At 38.7% G+C, this 20,570-nt stretch overlaps 1 protein-coding gene across 12 annotated transcripts in view; it reads left to right on the plus strand.

Annotated features, from left to right (window-relative positions):
- ESRRG (estrogen related receptor gamma) overlaps window positions 1–20,570 on the plus strand; it is a 402,243-nt gene that overhangs the window by 158,893 nt on the left and 222,780 nt on the right. For 4 of the 12 annotated variants that reach the window (XM_069852780.1, XM_069852778.1, XM_069852782.1 and 1 more), the window contains exon 2: window positions 10,249–10,307. The exons of 6 other annotated variants lie outside the window; for them this stretch is intronic. Coding sequence is in view for 2 of the 6 variants with exons in the window: in XM_069852775.1 (XP_069708876.1) it covers window positions 10,368–10,402 (35 nt within the window). In the remaining 4 variants the exon portion in view is untranslated. Of the gene's footprint in view, window positions 1–10,248; window positions 10,403–20,570 lie in introns of all 12 variants that reach the window. 2 more of the 12 variants (XM_069852775.1, XM_069852776.1) reach the window with 1 other exon arrangement.

The following is a 20,570-nucleotide window of genomic DNA, read 5'->3' on the forward strand; positions in this document are numbered from 1 at the left end:
ATATCTAAGCTTGATGTGCTGTAGCCAGACAAATGATACGTAAAGAGTGGACTGGAATATTTGGAATGCCACACTCTTATTTCCTACCCCTTTTTACAGTGCATGAGCATTATATCATGGTTGTGTACATTCTGGTTAGCTGCAAGTGAGAAATCACTGCTGAGGTTGCCAAAATTTCAGTGCCACACACACTGGGGACAAAAATGAGTGGAATTCTCTGTTATAACTCTAATTAAATACTTAGATGATGCAAGAGAAAAATGCATTTTTCCTATATGCTGTGTACTGTAGTCTAATGGAGAAACTGCTTGGCTCAAAAGCTCTACAAACGAGTCTGTGCCCTAATCTATTTTAGATTTTTAAACACTTTATACACCAGGTGGGTGAGTTTAGTCTCTGGCACACGCATATAGCTTTTTGCTGTGTATTCACTGAATGCTTTTGAAACCAGCTACATATTTTTTAAGCACTTTAGCTAAACCCTGTATGGTTTGAAATACCCAGTAGTTAGCATTCCTGCCAATTTGATATGATTGAGACCTTTACTTGAACTGACCTCAGAAGGAATTGAAGACTAATTGAGGCAGCCCTAGTTCTAGCTCTCTAGAGGTGTAAAACACTGCAAATGGTATCTGGCGCATGCATAAAAAGGTTTGCATAGTGGGAAAGGGATATGAGAAGAAGGGTTTTCCTTCTGCATCTCTCAGCAGCCTATTCCTCTTTCCCCCTGAAACTTCAAGAAAAAATAATTTTATTCCCATCTTAATGTCATTGCATTGTAAAATAATAAGGAAGAAAAAGGAAATGCACCCAAACAACATAGAAGGTAAAATTAGGACAGTACTTCGGTGCCTCAGGGCTGTAATTAAAGCTATCTAGATAAAAAGAGGTATTCAGCCTCAGATTTCCACACTGGGGGGTGGAAGGCTGAAAGTGAAACACAGCAAAAGAAATCCTCAATTCCAATGTATTCAACTTACCCATCAGAAGAAATGGCATTAATTCAGGTACCCAATTACTGTAATGTGGTTCAGAGCACCTCAATAGGTGTTTCAATCTCAAGCCAGGACTAACATTTGTAATCCTTTAAATGCACTTAAGAAATTGATGTTACAGCCCCACAATCTGTTAGGGGCCTTGCTTCCTGGCTGATTGCAAAGTATCCCACCGTTAATTGGATCATCAGAATGTGATCCGCGTTCTGGTCCCTGGATTATGTAAGACTGACTTTGCTCTGACGCGCTGAACCAGAGGCTTCTTTTGCTGGATATTTTGACCCTTAATGTAGATAAGTGGTATTTTTCATCAATCTTAGCTTGCATTAAAAAAGGGAAATGTCAATTCAATGTAGGGTGTTTAACTTAATTCAACATCTTTTAATTTAATACCTTGGAAAAGTTAGTCCGTCTGCGACCTGCTGGAGACTTCTGCTGATGGAATAGTTTGCAGAGCAGGGCCAGAGTCAGGTCGTTCCTTCTCTGTAACATGGTCAGGTCCCAAAAGTCTCTTCATGCTTCATCTCTGTATGAAAGAGAAAGAAAGGAAAAAAAACCTAAACAAACGGCCCCCTGACCATGCTTTGCTGTATTGGTAATGAGTTTCCTCAGCTCCTTTGCACTGTTCCCTTATGACAGCTCTACGTGCCTGAAAGAAAAGAGGAAAAAAGTAGTATTTCAGTGTTTACTGCCCTGTTTTCATCTTGGGCTTTAGATTTTCCTGATTTTAATTTATTTATTTTTTTGAATCAGGGAACTTTGATGAATTCGCTCAATATTCTTAATGTGTTTTGGTGCTATAATAATAGCTGATTTCAAAATCCTATGCATGGGCTAGACCTAAAATCCTATTAAAAATAAGAGACATGCTTTCTGACAAGGGAAGGCTTTATCTCAAAACATTTTTTACCAGAACAGGTACAGGACATATCGTAACACCTTTTTTTTTAATTTTATTTTTTTCTTGTACTGTATCATGAAAAACCTTCTAATGCTTCTTTTCCAGATTCTGAATACATTTGTCCCAGTGGTACAGACAGAAGTTCAAAGGTGACCGCAACAAATAGTATTTCTTTTTCCCTGATTGAAATAATAAGCTTCCCAGTTTTCTGCAATAAGCATCAGATTAATTTGAGTCGTACCATTTCTTTGGGAAAACAATTATATGGTGTGGCATCTCTTGGTGGTTAGAAGTGAAGATGATGAGGTGAAGAGTATAACATTAAGTTTCATTATTGAGGCTTGATGTTCCTCCTGGAAATGATGCATAATAATCCTGGGCATGGTGATGATTTCAGTCAAGTTAGTACCTGCCACCTACATATGCATGTACATCAAAAATAACTGTCAGAATCTAACTTTTTCAGTGTTCCATAGAAAGGGCAAGCTCTTTTCACCTGTGTCACAGAGGCAGTAGCTCATAGAAATCTTTTTTGCAGCTGAGGCTGGCTGGCTTAGTTCTCCTTTCTTTTATTTTCAGCCAAGATCTCAGTCTTACTTTTCCAGTTCTCTCCTCTCCCGCCTCTTTTGCAAGTCATTCAAAAATAGTGCCATACTGTGGGCAGGAAGAACAGTGGAGGCACAGCAATGATAAGGGGGTGCTTTGACTTAATCTTTCACTGCTGTTTTCTAGGCTGTGGATATGTTTTTTTGAGAGGTCTTTAGAACTTTACAGGTTGAGGAAAAAAGCATTTGAGGCAGCATCTTTCAGTTTCATGAGAAATGCTTGGTCACAAGGAGAATTGGGCTGGAGAGGGTGATTCTTACATCTCTCCCATTCTCCTGCTGGCCAGGACCAGTTCAAAGTTTGCAGTGAAGGGAAAAAAGTTCAGAACTTTGGGGCAGAGAGTTTAAGTAGTATGTTTGGAACAGTCATATTAGGCTACTCATCCATACAGTTTTTGCAGTCAGTTAGGTGACATCCTGTAAGCTTTCTCGGTATGTCAGTGAACATAGCTGTCCTTGTCTTTGGTCCTCGCTAACTGGGTTTTGTGATTAGCAGCATACCTAGGTTAGCCTTCTCACTGGATTTACAGAGACAAACGCAGACACACTAAAAGGCTTTTAGTGGAGATATTTTTCTGATTTTTAACACCAGTAGAAAGAAAACTGGTTTGGCATTTTGAGTGAGGTGATTGTTATTAACAATTATAATAATTGTGTACTGAGCAAGGAGGAGGCGGAGTTTCTGTTGTTGCGTTGGGGGTTTTGGTCTGTGTGAGGCTGCTGTAATTCATACAAGGTATGTAGCTCATACAGAAGTGCCTGACCTTGCTATTTCCCTTCCTCCCCACCACCCCCCCTTTTTTCCTTTCTTCTTTCTTTCTGATATGAACTGAATAGGCAGGTAGATATATACAGTTTTGGTCAGCCTAATTGGCGCTAGAGGTGATATGGTGTTACACTAGGACAGGATAACCTTTAGGTTTAGGCTCCTGGCTTGAACACAAGAAAAACACATTCAACTCCCAGCAGTTCTCTGAATGTTCTCTTTAAGTTGCAGAATGTGTTGGCCATGGTGGTTTTCTCTCTTTGCACTTGTACGTTTCCTGGCACAGGAGGATCTCACCTGGAACAGTAGATAGGGATGAACTGTAAATAAGAGCCCTGGCTAGAGATTCATGTAGACAGGTGATCAGCTTTCAAAAAACCTGTACTTTGCTATCACGTGTATTTCATGTTACCATATTTGAATCTCCGTGGTCTTCTTGGAAGTACCCTCATGTGTGAAGAACGTGAGTAAATTTTCTAAAATGATATACTTGCTAAACTAACATGTAAAGAAAAGTCCAAAGATGTATACTTTTATGTTATCCATGAGGGAATTACATCTACTTAAGCTTAAATATTTTAACAAGCAATATTGAAGGAAGCTTGTTTGACCATATTCAGACCTGGTATAAACAGAATCATGTTTCCTGAAGTGAGTGAAGCTGTATCTACTTCTGCCAGACCTAAGTTTAGCTCAGAGACTTCCAGATAAGTACTAGTCTCACAAACTCAGCTCATTTCTATACTGAGACAAAGCTCTTTTATGAAAGGAGAAATATAAAGCAATATAGTTAAGCCTATAATTACCTTGGCCATAGAACAAACATAATGTTTCTTTCTGCTTGGAAGGGCCTAACCTTCTGTAGGGAGAGTTAAGATCTGTGATACCTCTGGTATTGAACAGCAACTGTGTTTTCCAGCAAGCTTTATACTAGCATAAGGTCTTTTGAGTTATTCTGCCATAAGGAGGGGAAGGGAAATTTTTGTATCTTTTGGTGATGCCTTCCTGGGCAATTGATTTTACACACAGACAGGGTATCTCAGGGTGTTTTCTGTATCGAGTTGCATTGGAAGTGCATCAGTTCCAATCTGTATAATTGGAGTTTTGGGTGACACTTCTCTACTGCCTTATCCCTGGATAGAAAGCTGATCTATGTTTTAAGTACACTACAAGGTTGGAAAGTAAAGTTGAGTTTGCAATGAGGCAGATATATTGGCTTCCCATGCTTTGAAGACAAATGGAGTCTCATCCATCGCTGCTATGCCAGTACACTGGTGCTGTTTCAGGCTACTTTGGGTTAGGATTTCAGTTTGCCCTTCCTTCCTAATGGGGTCCCTTGGTGGAGGATGCCATCCAAGCACAGGATGGATGAGATGCCCTAAGGACCTGTTTCAGGCTTGCCTTTTAAGCAGTGCCTTGCTGAACTGTGAATGGAGCTTTCTTGAAGTGCTAAGTGAGGCTATGAATTCAACTTTGAGGTAAAAAAAGGGAACAAACAACATATACCACCAGCATATGTCAGCCTGAAAGCACACAGTATTTGGTGCCAGTATTATTATCAAATAGCTGTCTTTTAATACCTAAAATTATTTTCTGTGGTGTCTTAAGTATTTCTCGGTGTCTCCTTTCTTTGTTCTAATTCCCTATGGAAGGGGCAGAGAAAAATGGCCAGTGCATTTTCTTTGGCCACTGTCAGTGACAGGCTTGCAGCAGAATTAATTCTCTCCTCTCTAATGACCGTCAGTTACTTCATTGCCAGGGAAATGTCCCCCTCCGCCTGCAGGATCATAGCAAGTTTCATTGTGCAGGACAACACGCTTCTCTGAGCTGCCAGCAGAGGCTGAAGTGTGTCTGCTGCCCTGTATGGCTGAGTGGTGCAGGTTTCCCATTTCGGTAACACTTGCCTGCCCCAGGGTAGGCTGTGTACCAACAGCTTGGACTTCCATTGCTTGGCATGTAACTGGGTTTGGACTTACTTTGAAAAGCAAACCCTGTGTTTTATTCAAATTGGAGGGGAAAAAAAAAGAAGTGGGCATGATGAAACAAACCCACGCCCTGTATCCATCATTATCATGTCCTCAGTTGGGCTTCTTTGTTCCCTGGGAAGACATGTTTGCAAGACCAAGTTCATACGTATAGATACTGAATGGTTTTGTATTTGGGGGTGTGTGATTTTTTGGAGTTGTACTCCTGCTTGAATTCAAGAATCCACCATTCACACAGGCAATGTTGTTTAATTCAGCCAATTCAGAATATCCTACATGGTGGTGCAATATAAATGTCCTGCTTCTATTTCCAAACCTTGCATGTGTTATGAACTTTACCTGTGTGATTAGTTGCATGTTGTCGCTAAAAATGTAGGACAAAATTGCATTATGAGGGAGCACTAGTCACCATATTTTGGTATGTTGCGAGTGATAGCTCACGTGTACTAGAATGTGAAGCTGAGCAGGTATCTTTTAAATCTTTGATTTGGGTTTCAGTGTTGAGTCCAGCTGTTCCTTGAAATGCTCTGTGCGTACAGTAATTTAGAGTGTAATTGTCTCATATAAGAAGGTAAATGTAAACCACAGGTGAACTGATTCTGAATGATGACAAGGGTGTGAGTACTTTCCCTGTCTTGTCTTTTGTCTCCTAGTCTCTCATTGTTATATATAATTTTTTTTTTTTCCTCCTCCCACGTTTCTTGTAAGCTAAGTTCCTCCATGCCTGTGGGGCAGACGCTTTACCAGCTATTAATTTATCTTGAATCTTCTTAAGTGTATTTTTTCTGTCTGGCCATGAAGCCCAGAAATGTTGTCTTTTTTCCTCCAGGCAGCGATATGTGTGAATGTGCTGGGGTGGAGAAGAAAGTGTGTGCTGTAACTGGTACTATCATGCTTGGTTGTCCCCACTCCTTCCACCTCTTTTGTCTCTGCCACTCAAGCCAATTTCAGCCATCCGCTGACTCTCATTTGGGATAATAGCCTCTCTTTTTACTGTTCTCTTGTCATGTTTGATTCGGCAGCACAAGGGTTTTAAATTAGCCAAAATGTTTGCATGCTGGGCTTACTCCGCTGCCACTACCAGCTGTAGAGCCACTAAACCACTTGATGCTGAAACTGATGATTGCTCGGAAGGAATAAGAAATTGTTGGTGGCTACTGGGAAGATTCATTCACGCCGAGCCCCTTTTAAGAAACATAGGGGGGAGGGAGAGAGAGATTTCCTTCATTTTCCTGCTGCCTGGCTGGTGGTTGCATTGTGCTGGTGCCAGGTTCCTGCTGAGTGATTACAGCCTTGCTAGGCTGCGTAGTTCCTGTGATTTCAACATAAAAACAGAAGAAGAAAAATACAGAGGGAAAGGAAGGGGGTATAAAGCTCTAAAGACTTGCAATTCAGTCAGATTGTGATGTTTTAACTCACTGCCCACTTTTTTATTGTTGGTTTGTTTGGTGTTGGTTTTGGGTTTGGGTTTTTGTTTGGTTTTGTTTCTTTTTTTTTCCTCTAATTTATTTCCCCTGGTTTTAAGTTCACCTGTCATAAGTTTTACCCAGTAGAAGACTTTCTGTGTTGGCCTGCCTGATTTGGTGATGCTGAACCACAGTTGCAATAAGCAGTTCTTACTGTTCTCTGGTTTAAAAATGACCCATCGTTAATGGGAGCTGGGAAAATGAAGAAAGTTCAAAACTTCTAATAATACCCTAAATCCCCCTCAAAATGCCTTTTACTTGTTTATAATAGTGTTTAAAGATACGGAGAGCCAGGAGTTATAAGGAAAAAGAAAATAGTGCTTGAGAAACTGCCCAGAGAACAAATCAAGCCATAGAATTAAATGTGAGTGAGTAGAGTTGTGCGAGGGATATCATTATATTTCAGAACTTTATACAATCACATATGCAAGGTGATAGATGCATCTTTTATTTCTATTGAGTGGATAAGGTTGTCTTTTGAAGAGAAAGTATGTCATGATAGGTAGTCAAATGGTCAGAAAAGGTCAGTAAGAGACCCATGTGCAATGGCTCAGGATTTCCAAATCAAAGACAAACGCTATGTAACAGAAAGTAGTACCAACTGTGATTTAAAAACCAAACCAAACAAACACCCAAACCATCTATTAGCCGTATGTGCAAGTTCTCAGGCAGTTAGAAGCATGCCTTCATATTTTTAATCCATTATAGAATGTTACAAATAAGACCGCAAACATAACACATGTAGGAATACTATTACATAGCATCCAAGCCAAGAAAAAGTCCTCATTTGATCTAATATTCTTAACATTATTATTATTAGTATTCTAGCACTTTATTCCTGATTACTAAGCCACATATTCTGTTGTGTAAGATGTACCTTTTCTACTAAAAAAAAATCTTGTGAATTTGAAGGTGTCGGCATCCAATTTTATTTCTCTCTTGTATATTATAAATCCTTAAGAAATCATGTGAATGACTAAAGTTCTAACAATACAAATCTTAGTATGAGGCTGAATCTCTGGAGCCCAGCAGTGCTGTGCTGTTGTGCTGGTTTAGCTCTAAGGGCTTCTGTCTGTGGTATTTAACAGTGGGCTGGAAAGTCAGTGACCACTATGTGTTTAGCCCTTTTATCTCTCTGTAACTGATGCACTGTTCAGAATTGGTGATTTCTCTGCAAAATCATGACAGATGTATTACAGGAAAATATATTGGTTGAGTAGCTAGTGAGAGAGTTAATGCAAGGGATAATAAGTAGCTAAGGCTATGTCCTCCAGCAGACTTTGATGTGGTTTGATAATATATGGGATGGGTCAATCTGCCCTATTAGCAAATGTAGCCAGTTTATGCTCTACATACAAACTAGGGATTTGATAAAGCACTAAATTAGTTTTCACAAGGTATTAGATGTTAGATACTTAATGGGATCATCATGCTTTTGCTACACTTGGCTAAGATGTGTTCTGTAACAGAAACATGCAGCAGCATGACATTTCACCAGGAAAGGAAGCGTGTCTTGTGACTGAATCACGAGTCTGGAAATTATAACGTCCAGGCATTGCTTGGCTTCCAAATTTACTGTCTGTCTGATTTACCAGAGAGGTTTCTTTTTTCACATCTGCAGAATTGAGACCGTGTCTTTCCCTTTCCTCTTTGCCTTGTTGTGAAGCTTAAGCCACGAATGCTTGTAAAGTATATTGGGTTTTTTTTAATACATGGATGCAAAGGATGCAAGTAATCGTAATTCTGTGCAGCTTCTGTCGCACAAGACTAGTACTGTCCCACTCAGTAAGTGCTAGGAAATTCCCTAAACTTGGCAGCAGATGATTTACAGGTTCAAGAAAATTTGAATAAGAAACCTTAGCAGAGTGTAAAAGGAGAAGCTTGAGGTTTTGATGTAGTGCTCCACAACCATGCTCTGTGTTAACTCTGTGCCAGTGTTCAACTAGTATTTAATAGGTAAAGTGAAACCAATAGTTCAGTGAATCTAGTAACATTTTTGTACAGGAAAAAATCCATTGTTAAGAGTTGTGTCGCATGGGGACATCATCCTTGCCTTCATATACTTACATCCATTCTACCAGTCTGGTAAGGAATGTGAATGGAGAAGACAACCTTCTCAGGGCTGCATGGCAAGTCAGTCTCTGAAATGGGTTCTTAGTTTGAGTATCCCCCTTATGTGAGCTGATGTTTGATCCACTAAAGCAGGCTGCTGCTTTGGTTAGCTGGTAACACATCTATGAGCTTGTTTCTTCACTGTCAAAGAAAGGGCTGTAAAATATTATCTTTTTTTAAAGTTCTGTGGTTTTTTGCCTTGTTAAGTAAAAATCTAAAACTGCTGACAGCAATGTATGCCCAGAGCTACCTCCAGAAAACTATGCTTTAAAACCTGTTAAGGATTTTTCCGTTTATCACATAAATCTCATTTTTGCTAATGTTATTTTCTCAGTGTTTACAGATAGTGTTCTTAATCATATTTGAAATGCATCATTTTACTTTCTCTAACATCTTACTACTTATGCAAGTAGCCAGTCCTGAGTGCCCACTGCCAGGCTTTGCACTTCTAGTATTAGGGAGACATTCCTACCTTTTTGTGAAATGCAACGAGAGTGTCATGTATAAAATGATCCTGTTTGAAAGGATGGAAGCTGCATCCTAATACAGATCACAGTCGAAAATGACTCAAAATTACATGACAGCTTCTACCCATTTATCTCCCCTCCTTCTCCTTCTCAGCCTGTTTCTCAGTTGGGCTGCAGTAAGAAGTGCATCGTGCATTGTGACATTTTAGTTTACTGTTACTAATAATCCCTTTGCATCTTTCATTAGCATGTTACTTATAGGATCACAAAAGGGCATTGGTATTGCTCACCCTTTGAGGTGGCATTGCCATTGTCCCAAGGACTGAAATGATTTTTAAAAGTGCTGGGTCGCACTCTGGCCTCGGAAGTAGGCTCACCTAGCTCTGGCAGAGCTGGAGGGCTCTGTTTCCCATAATAAATTCCTTTTTGTGAACCCACTTGTTAGTCAAGCGTTGTGCACTCTAACTACAGCAAGGGCCCTGTGTCTTGGGCATAAATTACTCTCGCGTGGCACTGTCTCTGAGCAGCCCCCCAGTTATGGATTACTTTGTTCTCGACTTGACAGGAACATAATTAGAACTGTTGATGAAATCTACCAAATTGTTCCTCCGTGGCCTCAATGGTCAGGAAATTTGGCTGAGTCGTATTTGTCACCGACGTAAAGGCTCTAAACACTTCATATTAACTATGTTATTAATGTGCCCTCTAATCTGTCCGTGAATTGGTAACACTTGGAGTGAGCTTGTGCTCTAATAGCACCTTGTGATGAAAACACTGTAATGCTCTTAAGTTTCCGGAGAGTGGGGAAAGAAAAAAAGACCTTGATAAAAAGTGAACATTTCTAGGTTGTTTCTTTTCTCTGTATGTGCATTTTTATGTTATACAGTTTTGTTTTGTTTGATTGGAGATTCATTTAGGCTTTACATTGACAGACCGTTTTCTGTTCTATAGGATTTGCTGACATTTGGGCTGTTTCATTGCCAGAGGAGGCTTTGTGTGTCCCAAAGGAAGTGAGTGATCTGGCCATAACAAATCCTGCCAAAATATTTTAACACCGTTACGATTTTCTAATGCAATGCATAGTGAATGTGACTAGAAAAGGATGGTGAGTCCACAAAGGGGGTTCGCTCCCTCTCCTCTGCAATTTGTCTGGTGGAACGAGCATGCAGGAGCTGCCGGGGGTGGTGGGAGAATGCAGACAGCAGTGGGGGGGTTGTTTGCCTCCTGAAGTATATTGCTTCAGACACAGCAAGAGCTCACGCTTAATCTTTAAGCCAGCCTTACAAATTTTGGTCCTGCTCTTGACCTTTCCCAGAGTCCAGGGTGTTCAGATACAGCAATTTAGTTATATATAGTGCATTTTGGCTGCTGTAAATGCTTAATAAGTTAAAACAAGGAAATATGTTAGACATTTAGATATCAGAGTGAGATTAGTGGCTGAAGGTCCTAGAAGTTTACAAGCTTCTGTCTTTGGTAAGACAAACTCTTGCCTTCAAAACAAAGGGTGATCCCTTACTTCAGTATGGTTTTGAAGAACATTTAAGGTGGCTCTTAACTGTATAAGCAACTGTGCTTAGATAAAGTGTTAGAGCACAAAACCAACACTATTCACATGTAGCATTCAGAGGATAAAGACAATTCTGACAGCATGATGTTTAGCATAGAGCTGGACAAATGGGAAACAATAATTTAGGTCCCTAGGCTATTCTCTGAAGCAGCAGGTAAATTAGCTGCTGTTTCTCTAATACCATGGTAATTTGCTTATATTAAATTTATCATCCCTCACTCCCTTCAAAAAAACCCTCAGACTACAGCTAAAGTTAGTATTTAGTAAACAATTTAAAACCTAAAACAAATAATCAGTTGAAAATGTACTGACAGCCATCATCTCGTGCACCATCAGTGTGCACCATGTTGGATTGCCCTGGCAATCAGCTTCTGTACCAGGTTGAACTCATGTTTCTTCGGAAATTTTATACTCATATACCTAAAAATAAACAAAAGAACTGACTGTCTGTACCAGCAAGTTTTGCTGAGGGGATGAAAGCTAATGAGAAAGAGAAAAATCAAGCACGACTGCAGCTTTGGAAGTTGTTTACATGGGCAGATCCATCCACTTGTATTGAACAGTCCCAGGTTTCTGACTGATTTGTGCTGTTTGCCCCTGACCTGTGTTGTCAGGTGCTCAGATGGGCATAAAGTAAGTCAGACCTTTCACTACTGATGGTGTTTCCTGCTTAGATATTTCTCTGTTTGTCTTTAGATATGGAACAGGATTATGAGTTCTCATGCTCATCACCTAAGCTCTCATCCAGCAGTTTTCTGGACTTGCTCAAACTGCCTCTTCCCTGTGGACCCATATCTGTTATTTCCTGGGTCTCAGGGTCAGTGATGCTGTTAACAACAGGAGGGAAGTGTTAGTCTGGGAGTTAGGACTTCAGGACTTCATTTTATGAACTTAATATTCATAAATGAAGTGAAAATCTAACTCTGCACCTTTCTCATGCAAATCAATCTATTTCTAGTAATGAGCAATTTAAGGTGGGGTTTTTTTTAATATGTAGCTGCCATCTCTGGAAATAAGGATCAGAATTCAGGATGCTCAAATTAGGTGTTAGTTCGTATAGATAGTCTGTTGATGACTCTATTATTAGAATAAAGCAGACCAGTGCTTTCCCTGGATCTGTTTCTTTTCAATGCTTTTGTCTCTTCTCCTATCTTATTTCATCTTGTCTAATTTTTTTCTTCTATTTTCTAATTTCACCCTTTAATTAATTTCTACCAAAGCTATAGTATCTTGAAGAGCTTTTTAAATGATTAGATTTTGTTACTTATTTGCAGTGTGTTCATAACTGAATTACATTTCCTTTTGTGATAGTCTTTTTCTATCACAGTCCTAAAATGGGACATTATTTAGGACATTCTTACCCAAAAGCATGTTTTATGCTGGCCTGGAAGTAATTAATCTGTCTCTCTACCACGTGTTCAGTACTAAAAAAATTCCTTAAATGAATGAGTGTTATACTAACCTTGGATGCTGCCAGTTTTCTTATTTGGTTTTGTGTTTTTTTCAGTTTTCAGTGGGAATGTCATGATATGCATTGTGTAAATCCAAATGCAACTTGTTTCATTCAGTAGATCAAAATGCATCCAGAGCAGAGCACACCAAAAGTTAAGCTTAATCCTGACTTCATTTTTGCTTAAGAGTAGAAAGCAAAAATGCTTCTGTAGAAACCAAGGCACTCATTCAGGGGAGTGGTGGTGGTGCAGAAGAGGATGGGGATTTAATAATGGAATTAGACCCTGGAATATCACTTTGCTAAAATTGTATGATCTCACAGTGTCAGCTGTGGAGAGCATATGCTACTAGACAATCATGTTTGAAATTAGGATTCATAGTTACCCATTACATGAAGTAGCCTTATCACTTCATAAACTTTAGGAAAGTCTGTTTTTCTTTCCAAACATTTAAATTACGTAGACATTTTATACATCAAAACCCAAATATAGCTTAGAGGGAATTTTGAAGAATTTTCAAAACTCTCTCCTCTAGGAACTCTTCCTAGACTGATGCTTTAGCACCAAGTAGTTCATATTCTCAACTGCACTGCATCTCTTGGTTTTTTTCCTAACAAAACAGGGTTTGGAGGATGTTCACTACCAGACCAGTGAGTATGAATCCTGTATAGACAATACCATTTCCAGAACGTGCAACGTGTCCCCTAAAACTAGTGAACTGAAGTCCCAATATGGGTAGTGTGCTCCAAAGTATAGCTGTGGGCCCAGAGTCCCTACATAGGAAAAAATAAAGCTGTTTGCCTTAACAAAAAGAAATAAAAGGGAATAGGCAGCTGCTTACCCCTCTCTGAATGTTACAGCAGAGCTGAAGTCAAGATGAGAGCCTGGCGCTTCTCTTCTTGAAGAGCCTCTGAGTGAAAGTTCATAAAGATATTAGGATTTACTATATAAAATCATGCTTGTCAATAGCTTCTCTTGCTAGATATTTAAAGTTCAAGAGCTTGTTTGCTTTAGTTAAGTGCTGTGAAGTGCTTTACAAAGTATTGGCCCATTTATATAAACAAATAGAGCAACTCACTGATAGTCTTCCCAGTCAGAGTATGTTACCCAATGTTTGGTTATCCTTCCTTGGGTCTGAAAAAGATTTGCACCAGTAACTTGTAATACATGTGAGTCTTTGTTAATGGAGTACTGTATTGTATTATATTATATTACTTGATGATAGACATTGCCTATGTAGAAATGGTTTCTCTGTTCCTTGTCCATGAGGAAACAGAGGGTAGTCAGTAGCTCAGGAAGAATAAGCTGGAAGCCTGGTTTCCTTTTGGAGTATTTGCAGTAGAAAATTTATACTTGCACCTGTCCCCTATTTTTCTTCCTCTTACTCAGCTGTACTAACTCAAGAATCTTTTGGTGCTGAGAGTCAGGCAACCAAATTTAAACACGTTCTCAAACCATGGGAAAATCCTGTTCACATATGTGTGACTGCTCACAGGAAGAAAGGGAACTACTAGCACTTATCAGTAGTGAAGGTGAAGATTGGGAAGGTATTTACATGATTCCCCACAATGTTTCCTACCAATATTGTAGTTCTTCCCTACCAATTGTCCTCAAGGTGAGAGCTGTAATATCATAATGTTGCTCTTCTGTATGTACAAAGTAACGAGCATTATTTGGAGGAATCACTGGACATATTTCCTTCAGTAAGGTCAAGGCAGTTAGGTACAGAAGTGTCAGAATACAGTCAGCAACTACCTCCCAAAATGCATCATAATGTCAGCATAGGAATGTAACTGGCTGCTGTCTTAAAATGGCATCTTTCATTTAAAAAAACCCAACAAACCAAACACACAAAAGTTCATCCTAATAATTTTGATCTGTGTGTATTTTCTTTTTACCTACCTCATGTACTGTCTGTCAGATTTGGGGTGGGGGGTGGGGGGTGTCATAAGCAGGTGGATTTAGAGCTGTTGCTAATTTAAACTGCATTTAATAAACCACAAGTTTGAGATATCTTACAAAGTGGTGAACATGGCATAGTTTGAAGATTGCTTTTGTCAAGTTTGATTAGCTGAAAGAGAAACCTTTTCTAAATATTGGTTGTGAGATTAATCAGGCAGTGTAAGACCTTGAATTATTCCTCATCACAGGAAAACAATGTAATGTATTGTCTCATTTTTATGACTGAGAAAATGTAGCTTTTGAGGATTTATTAAAGATTAGACCAAAGGAAAAACTTTTAGACTGTTCTTTTTTAAACTGAATTGTAATTTTCCATATTATACTTCACTTTCTATAACGTATTCCCATATTACAAGCTGATAGTACCAACATCATTACATTGAAGGATGATCTCATTATTGACTCCATTCTCAATTAATTATAAGTTGGTCATGTTTTAATGAGTAGGATTAAACTTTGATATTCCAAATATATGTCTTACATTGCTTGCTTAGAAACTTTAAGCAGAAGGTGATTGAACCATTTGTTTGAATGAGTACATGGAAACAAAATATTCCTTGTGCACATTGAGAAGTGTTTACAGTATTTGCAAACCCTTGTAGAAATACTTCAGTAGCTCTGTGCTTTGGAACAAAGTTTTAAAATTTGGGAAAAAGCTTTCCCATTCTTTTCTAGCCTTCTCTGTCATGAGCAGTTGTTGTCTTCGCTAAAATAGAGACTCGAACAGGCATGGGTAATGTCCTTTCAAATTCAGGATAGCAGAAGGAAGACTACCACTAATGTATTTTGGGCATACCCTTATTTTCACTGGGTGTTCGTTATTACTGTTTAATAAATCCCTCCTTTTTTTTTTTTCTTTTTTCCATCCTCCAGTGCTATGTAGTTTTACTTAATTGCCCTGTCCTTTAAAACTGTGGTATATTTGCATCAAAGCTGCTGCCACGTGTGCCTTTCACATTCAGATTTGGGCCAGTGCAGCTCTGCAGAACATCTATGAGGTCTCCGAAGTTCAGAGTGCATTAATAGATCCTGTTTATTCATCATATTTTTGTAGCAGAATTCTAATGTTCATTTGCCTTTTATTTTGTTGTGCAACTTAACACCCTTCTCACTAGTGCAGATAAAATCCTTTCTAAGAATGCTGATTATTTTCCTTATGTGCCTGCAAAATATACAAACAGGATGGATGTATTCTAGCCCTGTTGTTGCCGGACTGTTCCTCCTGATTTCAGTATGGTTATGATTTTTTCCTACCTATTTATCAATAATAATTAGATATCTGTAAGCAATTGGCACCAATAAGTTTGGACTCTGTCAGTAGATGGGCATCATGATATGGGCAGGTACTGGTGTCACAGCTACATAAATCACAGTAGGTTTTAGCCAAAGAGAAGCAGGCTCCTTACCAAAAATGAAGTCTTCCATTAAATATGTTTTGCATTGTTTGTTTAGTCTCTATTGAATTAAAACAGTAACCTTGCAAATGGAATAGCAATGTCAACTGTTATCACAGTTTGGCTAATAACACATGAGGCTGGTTTGAAGGGGATTGGATCAGCATGTCCCTCACCAGGTAGAAACCCAAACTCCTAGTAAATGCTTGGCAGCAATCTACACCCTGGGCCATTTCTCATGAGGCCTGTTACTACAAATAGCATGTAGGTACATTTGGGTATTCAAGTTTCAACAGGATATGGCTGCTCTTTCTCACTTCCCAGATGGCTTTCCATGTAACCATCAACTGTCCTAGTGTTCCTTTGCCTCACTAACAGAGTTGTGACAAGGACTGTTGTGATGGTTGTGAAAGCTACCTTCTGCATGTGGCCATACTAATTATCACATATAGGCTCCTTTATTTAGCAAGATCATGTGTATATTACTGTTGCAAATGTCTTATGTTTGGGTATGTTCATTTTATATCATCTATCTATGGTATTGATATTCTGCAGCCTAATCGGAGAGTTAAACCTGTGTAAACCCTGCTTGATCTCAAGATTAGGCTTTGTATGTCTATGATATGGTATGGATTTCTTCCTACTCCTGTTTGGAGGAACATCCATAACTCAGTTGTGGCTTTGCACTACTTGAAAGTAATTCAGTAATCTCATGCATGGCAATGGAAGTTTTATACTATACTTCCCCATCACTCAACCTCATGTACATTTTCTACATGTATCATTATCATCAGCAGCATCTGTCTTTTGAGTGATGATTTATTTGTCTCTAGGTCTCTGTCCCTTTATACAATACTAGATCTAAAATTGCATCTGTCTAGAGAGAAAGGCGTGATCCTAAAGATTTAATACAGGTTTCAAAATTTTATTGCCAATAACTAAATGTGACATTGCTTTAAATTAACCAGTAATTATTTAGAATGAAATAGGAAAGAGTTAAAAAAAAAAAGGAAGCCCTTTCCTAGGTGAACTGGACCCCCTCCTTCCAACAAAGCTGTTGCATGAGGTTTCAATGGTATGAATAAATGTATTTCTTTTAACACTTTTGTTGTTTAAAATGCTATTGTTTCATCTGAGGTGTGAGGAGATGTGCTAACCTTGTCAATGTGGGTGCAGTAGAGCAGAAATGATAACTGTATATACTTTTTTTAACAAAAATACACTGTGTGTGAGTGAGAGAGAGAGAGAGAAAGACAACTTATTTAAATCCTGAATACAGTCAGACCTCATATGCATTGTTAAAAAAAAAGCTCTAAAGAATTGCATATGGATTAGGGGGATGAATATTCTATTATTTCAGTCTGTTCTGCTGATCTTCTTATTGTGACTTTGTGCTTCAGAAATCTGCCAGGAATTTGGCTTTGCTGTACTAGGCAGTAATTTTAAATGTGTATCAAGCACTTGATAGTGTATGATTTGCGTGCTGTTGCATTCCCATTCCCTAAATTTTCCACCAATTTATTACTTTTTTCATACTGTTTTAATATTTCAGGATGATGAATATATACAGCATCATTAAAGGTAAATAAAAAATGCATGAAATTAAAAAATGGAATATTAGATGTTTCTTTGCTGTAATCCCTAGGTCCAATAGGAATGAAATGTCTCTGTTCTGTCAAGTAATCCCTAAACATGATTAGGGACCTTGTAGTTTCCACATAGCCCACGTAATATTTGTATCACATAAGCCTATTTATGTAAGGTTTGAGTAAAAGTTGTTATTAGAAGACCTATAAACCTATTTTACAATTCAAAAAGATATGCTTGCCTCTTAATCTCTCTACTTTTATTATTTTGCTGGAGATTGCAATACGTCCTTAATTCGTTTTTTAGAATTTTATTACATCTTTTGAGTACTTATATTGTGCATTAACAATCCCAACGAAATGTATTTTTAAGACAGAGGACTGAGTTCAACAGTTCATCTACTTGTGTAGCTTCTCCTTAAATCGTCGTTGGAAGAGACATGCACCTCTTTCTAGGTCTCTTCGACATCCAGGTTTAATCTGAACTGGGGGTCAGGAGATGTAGAGATTGTTTTTTTGATTTTGAGGTAGGGGAGATGGAAAGAGGGAGGGGATTAATTTTCTCTGTTTAAATCGTGTGATACTATATTATCAGTGATGTAGGTGCTTCTGGCGGCATCGCAGAAAGTTTTAAAAATCAGCTTTTGATTTAACCAGCCAATAGCAGAGTTTTAGGGAGAAAAAAATAGAAAGAAGAAAAATGGGGCAAGTTTTGAATGACAAAAGAATGAGACAGGAGAGGCAATAGCTGTTTCCAGATGTTTCTTGTGACACAGTTTTGTTGGGGATGCAATAACCTTCCCATTGCATGCTTCAGCTTCTTGCCTGGGCAGCAGTGATGTTCGTAGTCCCATCTTGTATGTTATTTGGCTTGAATTCATTAATGTTCAAGTTAGAGGCATTCAAGTTCCATGGTAATGCAAGGAAGATCAATAAATAAATACAAACAGTAACTTTTACACTTGTGTAGTTTGAGTAGACATTCAGTAAGAAAATATTTTCAAATGATAGCAGGGGTCAGCTGTGGCAGTTCTCTATTTCCCATAAGGAAATTTGAGATTATATCAACCTTGGGCTATCTACTCAAAAACCCCTGCAGAAATATACCTGTATTGCTTCCACACTGCACTGAAATTTTACTTTTATTTCATTTCCAGAAGTTAGGGTGGCATTTGAATAATACCTCTATTCTTGTATTTATGGACTGAGAGAAGCAAAACCGTTCACTGCTGAGCCCAGAGATCCTCTTCCAGGAAAACTAAGATCGATAACTGTTATCAAGTCTTCATTTATAGGGAGTGTAAAATGACCACAGAGTCCTGATGTTCATCAATTAATAGGGTGCTCTTAAAACTAGGTTGTCTGCCCCCAGCCTGCCGTAGTCAGAAATGTTGATCTTTGCTATCATTTTAAACAGTCAATTTTGGTTATTAGATTTCCCTTTTAGCTGGAGATACTGTATTATTATAGTGGTGCCTGCTAGTTAAAGGTAAGCAGTGTTTTCCCTCACCAACCTTCTCTTTCCTGCTAGCAACGGAAAGCAGGAATGAGATTATGATACCTGAGGCTCATTTTATGATCCAGAGCAGGGAATTACAATTATCATTGCAATTATTCTTGTGTTTTGGTACTCAGCAAGAAGGCAAGTGTACACCCCAGCTGGAGCAGAACAGACCCTGAAAGGTGAAAATAAAAGCCTCATGTGCAGATGCATTTTCAGATGCCTTTATTCTCTCAGCTTAACAAGAAAATAAGGATTTGGAAAACAGCAAGCTTAATTTAACAAAATAATATTATGCTATCGATCCTTAAAATGAATTAATTGTTTGGATACTTAGCAGTATAATGTCTTTGAATAATGCCAGTACTTAAGATAGAGAAAAAATTATATTGTGAATGTGTGCTGTGTTTGCCTCTCATGATTTTCTTACCAATTTGGCATTTATGGGAATATCACTGTTGCAAAGTTTGCAAATTGCTTTTTACACAAATCCACAGAAATTAAATCTCCTCCTTGTTATGGAAATGAAGTGATGTTTAGAGACACTGGTATATTAAGAACAAATCTATGGAGACCATAAGCCCAGTTCTCCTTGCAGTTATTGTGGGTCCACTTTTAATAGTTCGAAGAAGCTATGTTGGTGTAGGCTATTGCACAATAAAGTAAAGTAAATAAGCGTATGCTTAAGTATAGCATGTGAGTAGTAACAGAGATGTCTCATAGGACCCCTTGTGCTTAAAGTTAAGCCCACGCCTGACTGATTCCATGGTGTAAGATTTAGCCCATGACATGGAGTAGTGTGTGGTGCAGGAATAATGGCAAATTATGTAAATTGTGAGCCTTCAGAGAGAATGTCACAAATAAATTTCAAGCTCAAAAATAACACTAATACAAATTAGCGTAGGCCACATGAAGATTTCAGGGGAGATGGCATGCCATGTGGTGCAATGCAGATTGGGCCAGTTGTGGAGGTCTTCAGCAAAAGCCTGATGGCATTATTCCAGTTTCTATTCAGAACATCTTCAAGAGAGGATCCACTTTTTGCCTGAGAGGTCATGAAACTTAGTGGTGCAGATTGTACTACTGGGGTGGGGGGAACAAAAACCACAAAAAAACCCGTAGTTTAAAAATATTTTGAATAGCAGTAATGCTAAGCTCTGAATAAAAGTGTCAGTTGAGAACTGTGTCTGTCTGGCGAACGTTTTACTGGGTCATCCCTACAATCCTGCTCAGTTATAGCTGCCCACAAAAGTAGCATCACCAGTGCCGACTTGGAGTGCAACGTGTGCGCGCCTGAGGAACTTTGGTCTTGTTAGTAAGAGGGAAATGACAAAAGCTGTCTGACATCCCAGCCCCTTTCCTTGTCCCCTCAGACCACGTGGCTCAATACTTGTCAGAAAGGAGCAAACACTGTGTGAGTGGGAAGGGAGACCTGTTCATGGACAGTCTAGATGACTGGCATCACTTCCAGGCAAGTCATTAGTTAGTGGGGTGTGACACAGAATTATTTTAACTCATTTGTATCAGAACTATAATGGGTCTGAATTTAAACTACATAGAAGTGCTTTATATGGTGTGTTCAAATTCAATGACAGAACTAAAGCAATACTCAGGCAAGTGCAAATGAATGCAATGGGTGGAGGAAGGCAAAATGGATCAAATTTTAAGGCCAGGGAGCTGATTTACTTACATCAGATGTTTAATGGGATGCTTAATTTGATTGCTTCTTCAAAAACTACTCACAATAGTCAAGCCACTGACTACATGTCTGTGTAATCAAGGCCTCGGCGTGCATCTACATCTTGATTTCCA

Source organism: Phaenicophaeus curvirostris, chromosome 2, assembly GCF_032191515.1.
Source record: "Phaenicophaeus curvirostris isolate KB17595 chromosome 2, BPBGC_Pcur_1.0, whole genome shotgun sequence".
Classification (NCBI taxonomy): Eukaryota; Metazoa; Chordata; class Aves; order Cuculiformes; family Cuculidae; genus Phaenicophaeus; species Phaenicophaeus curvirostris.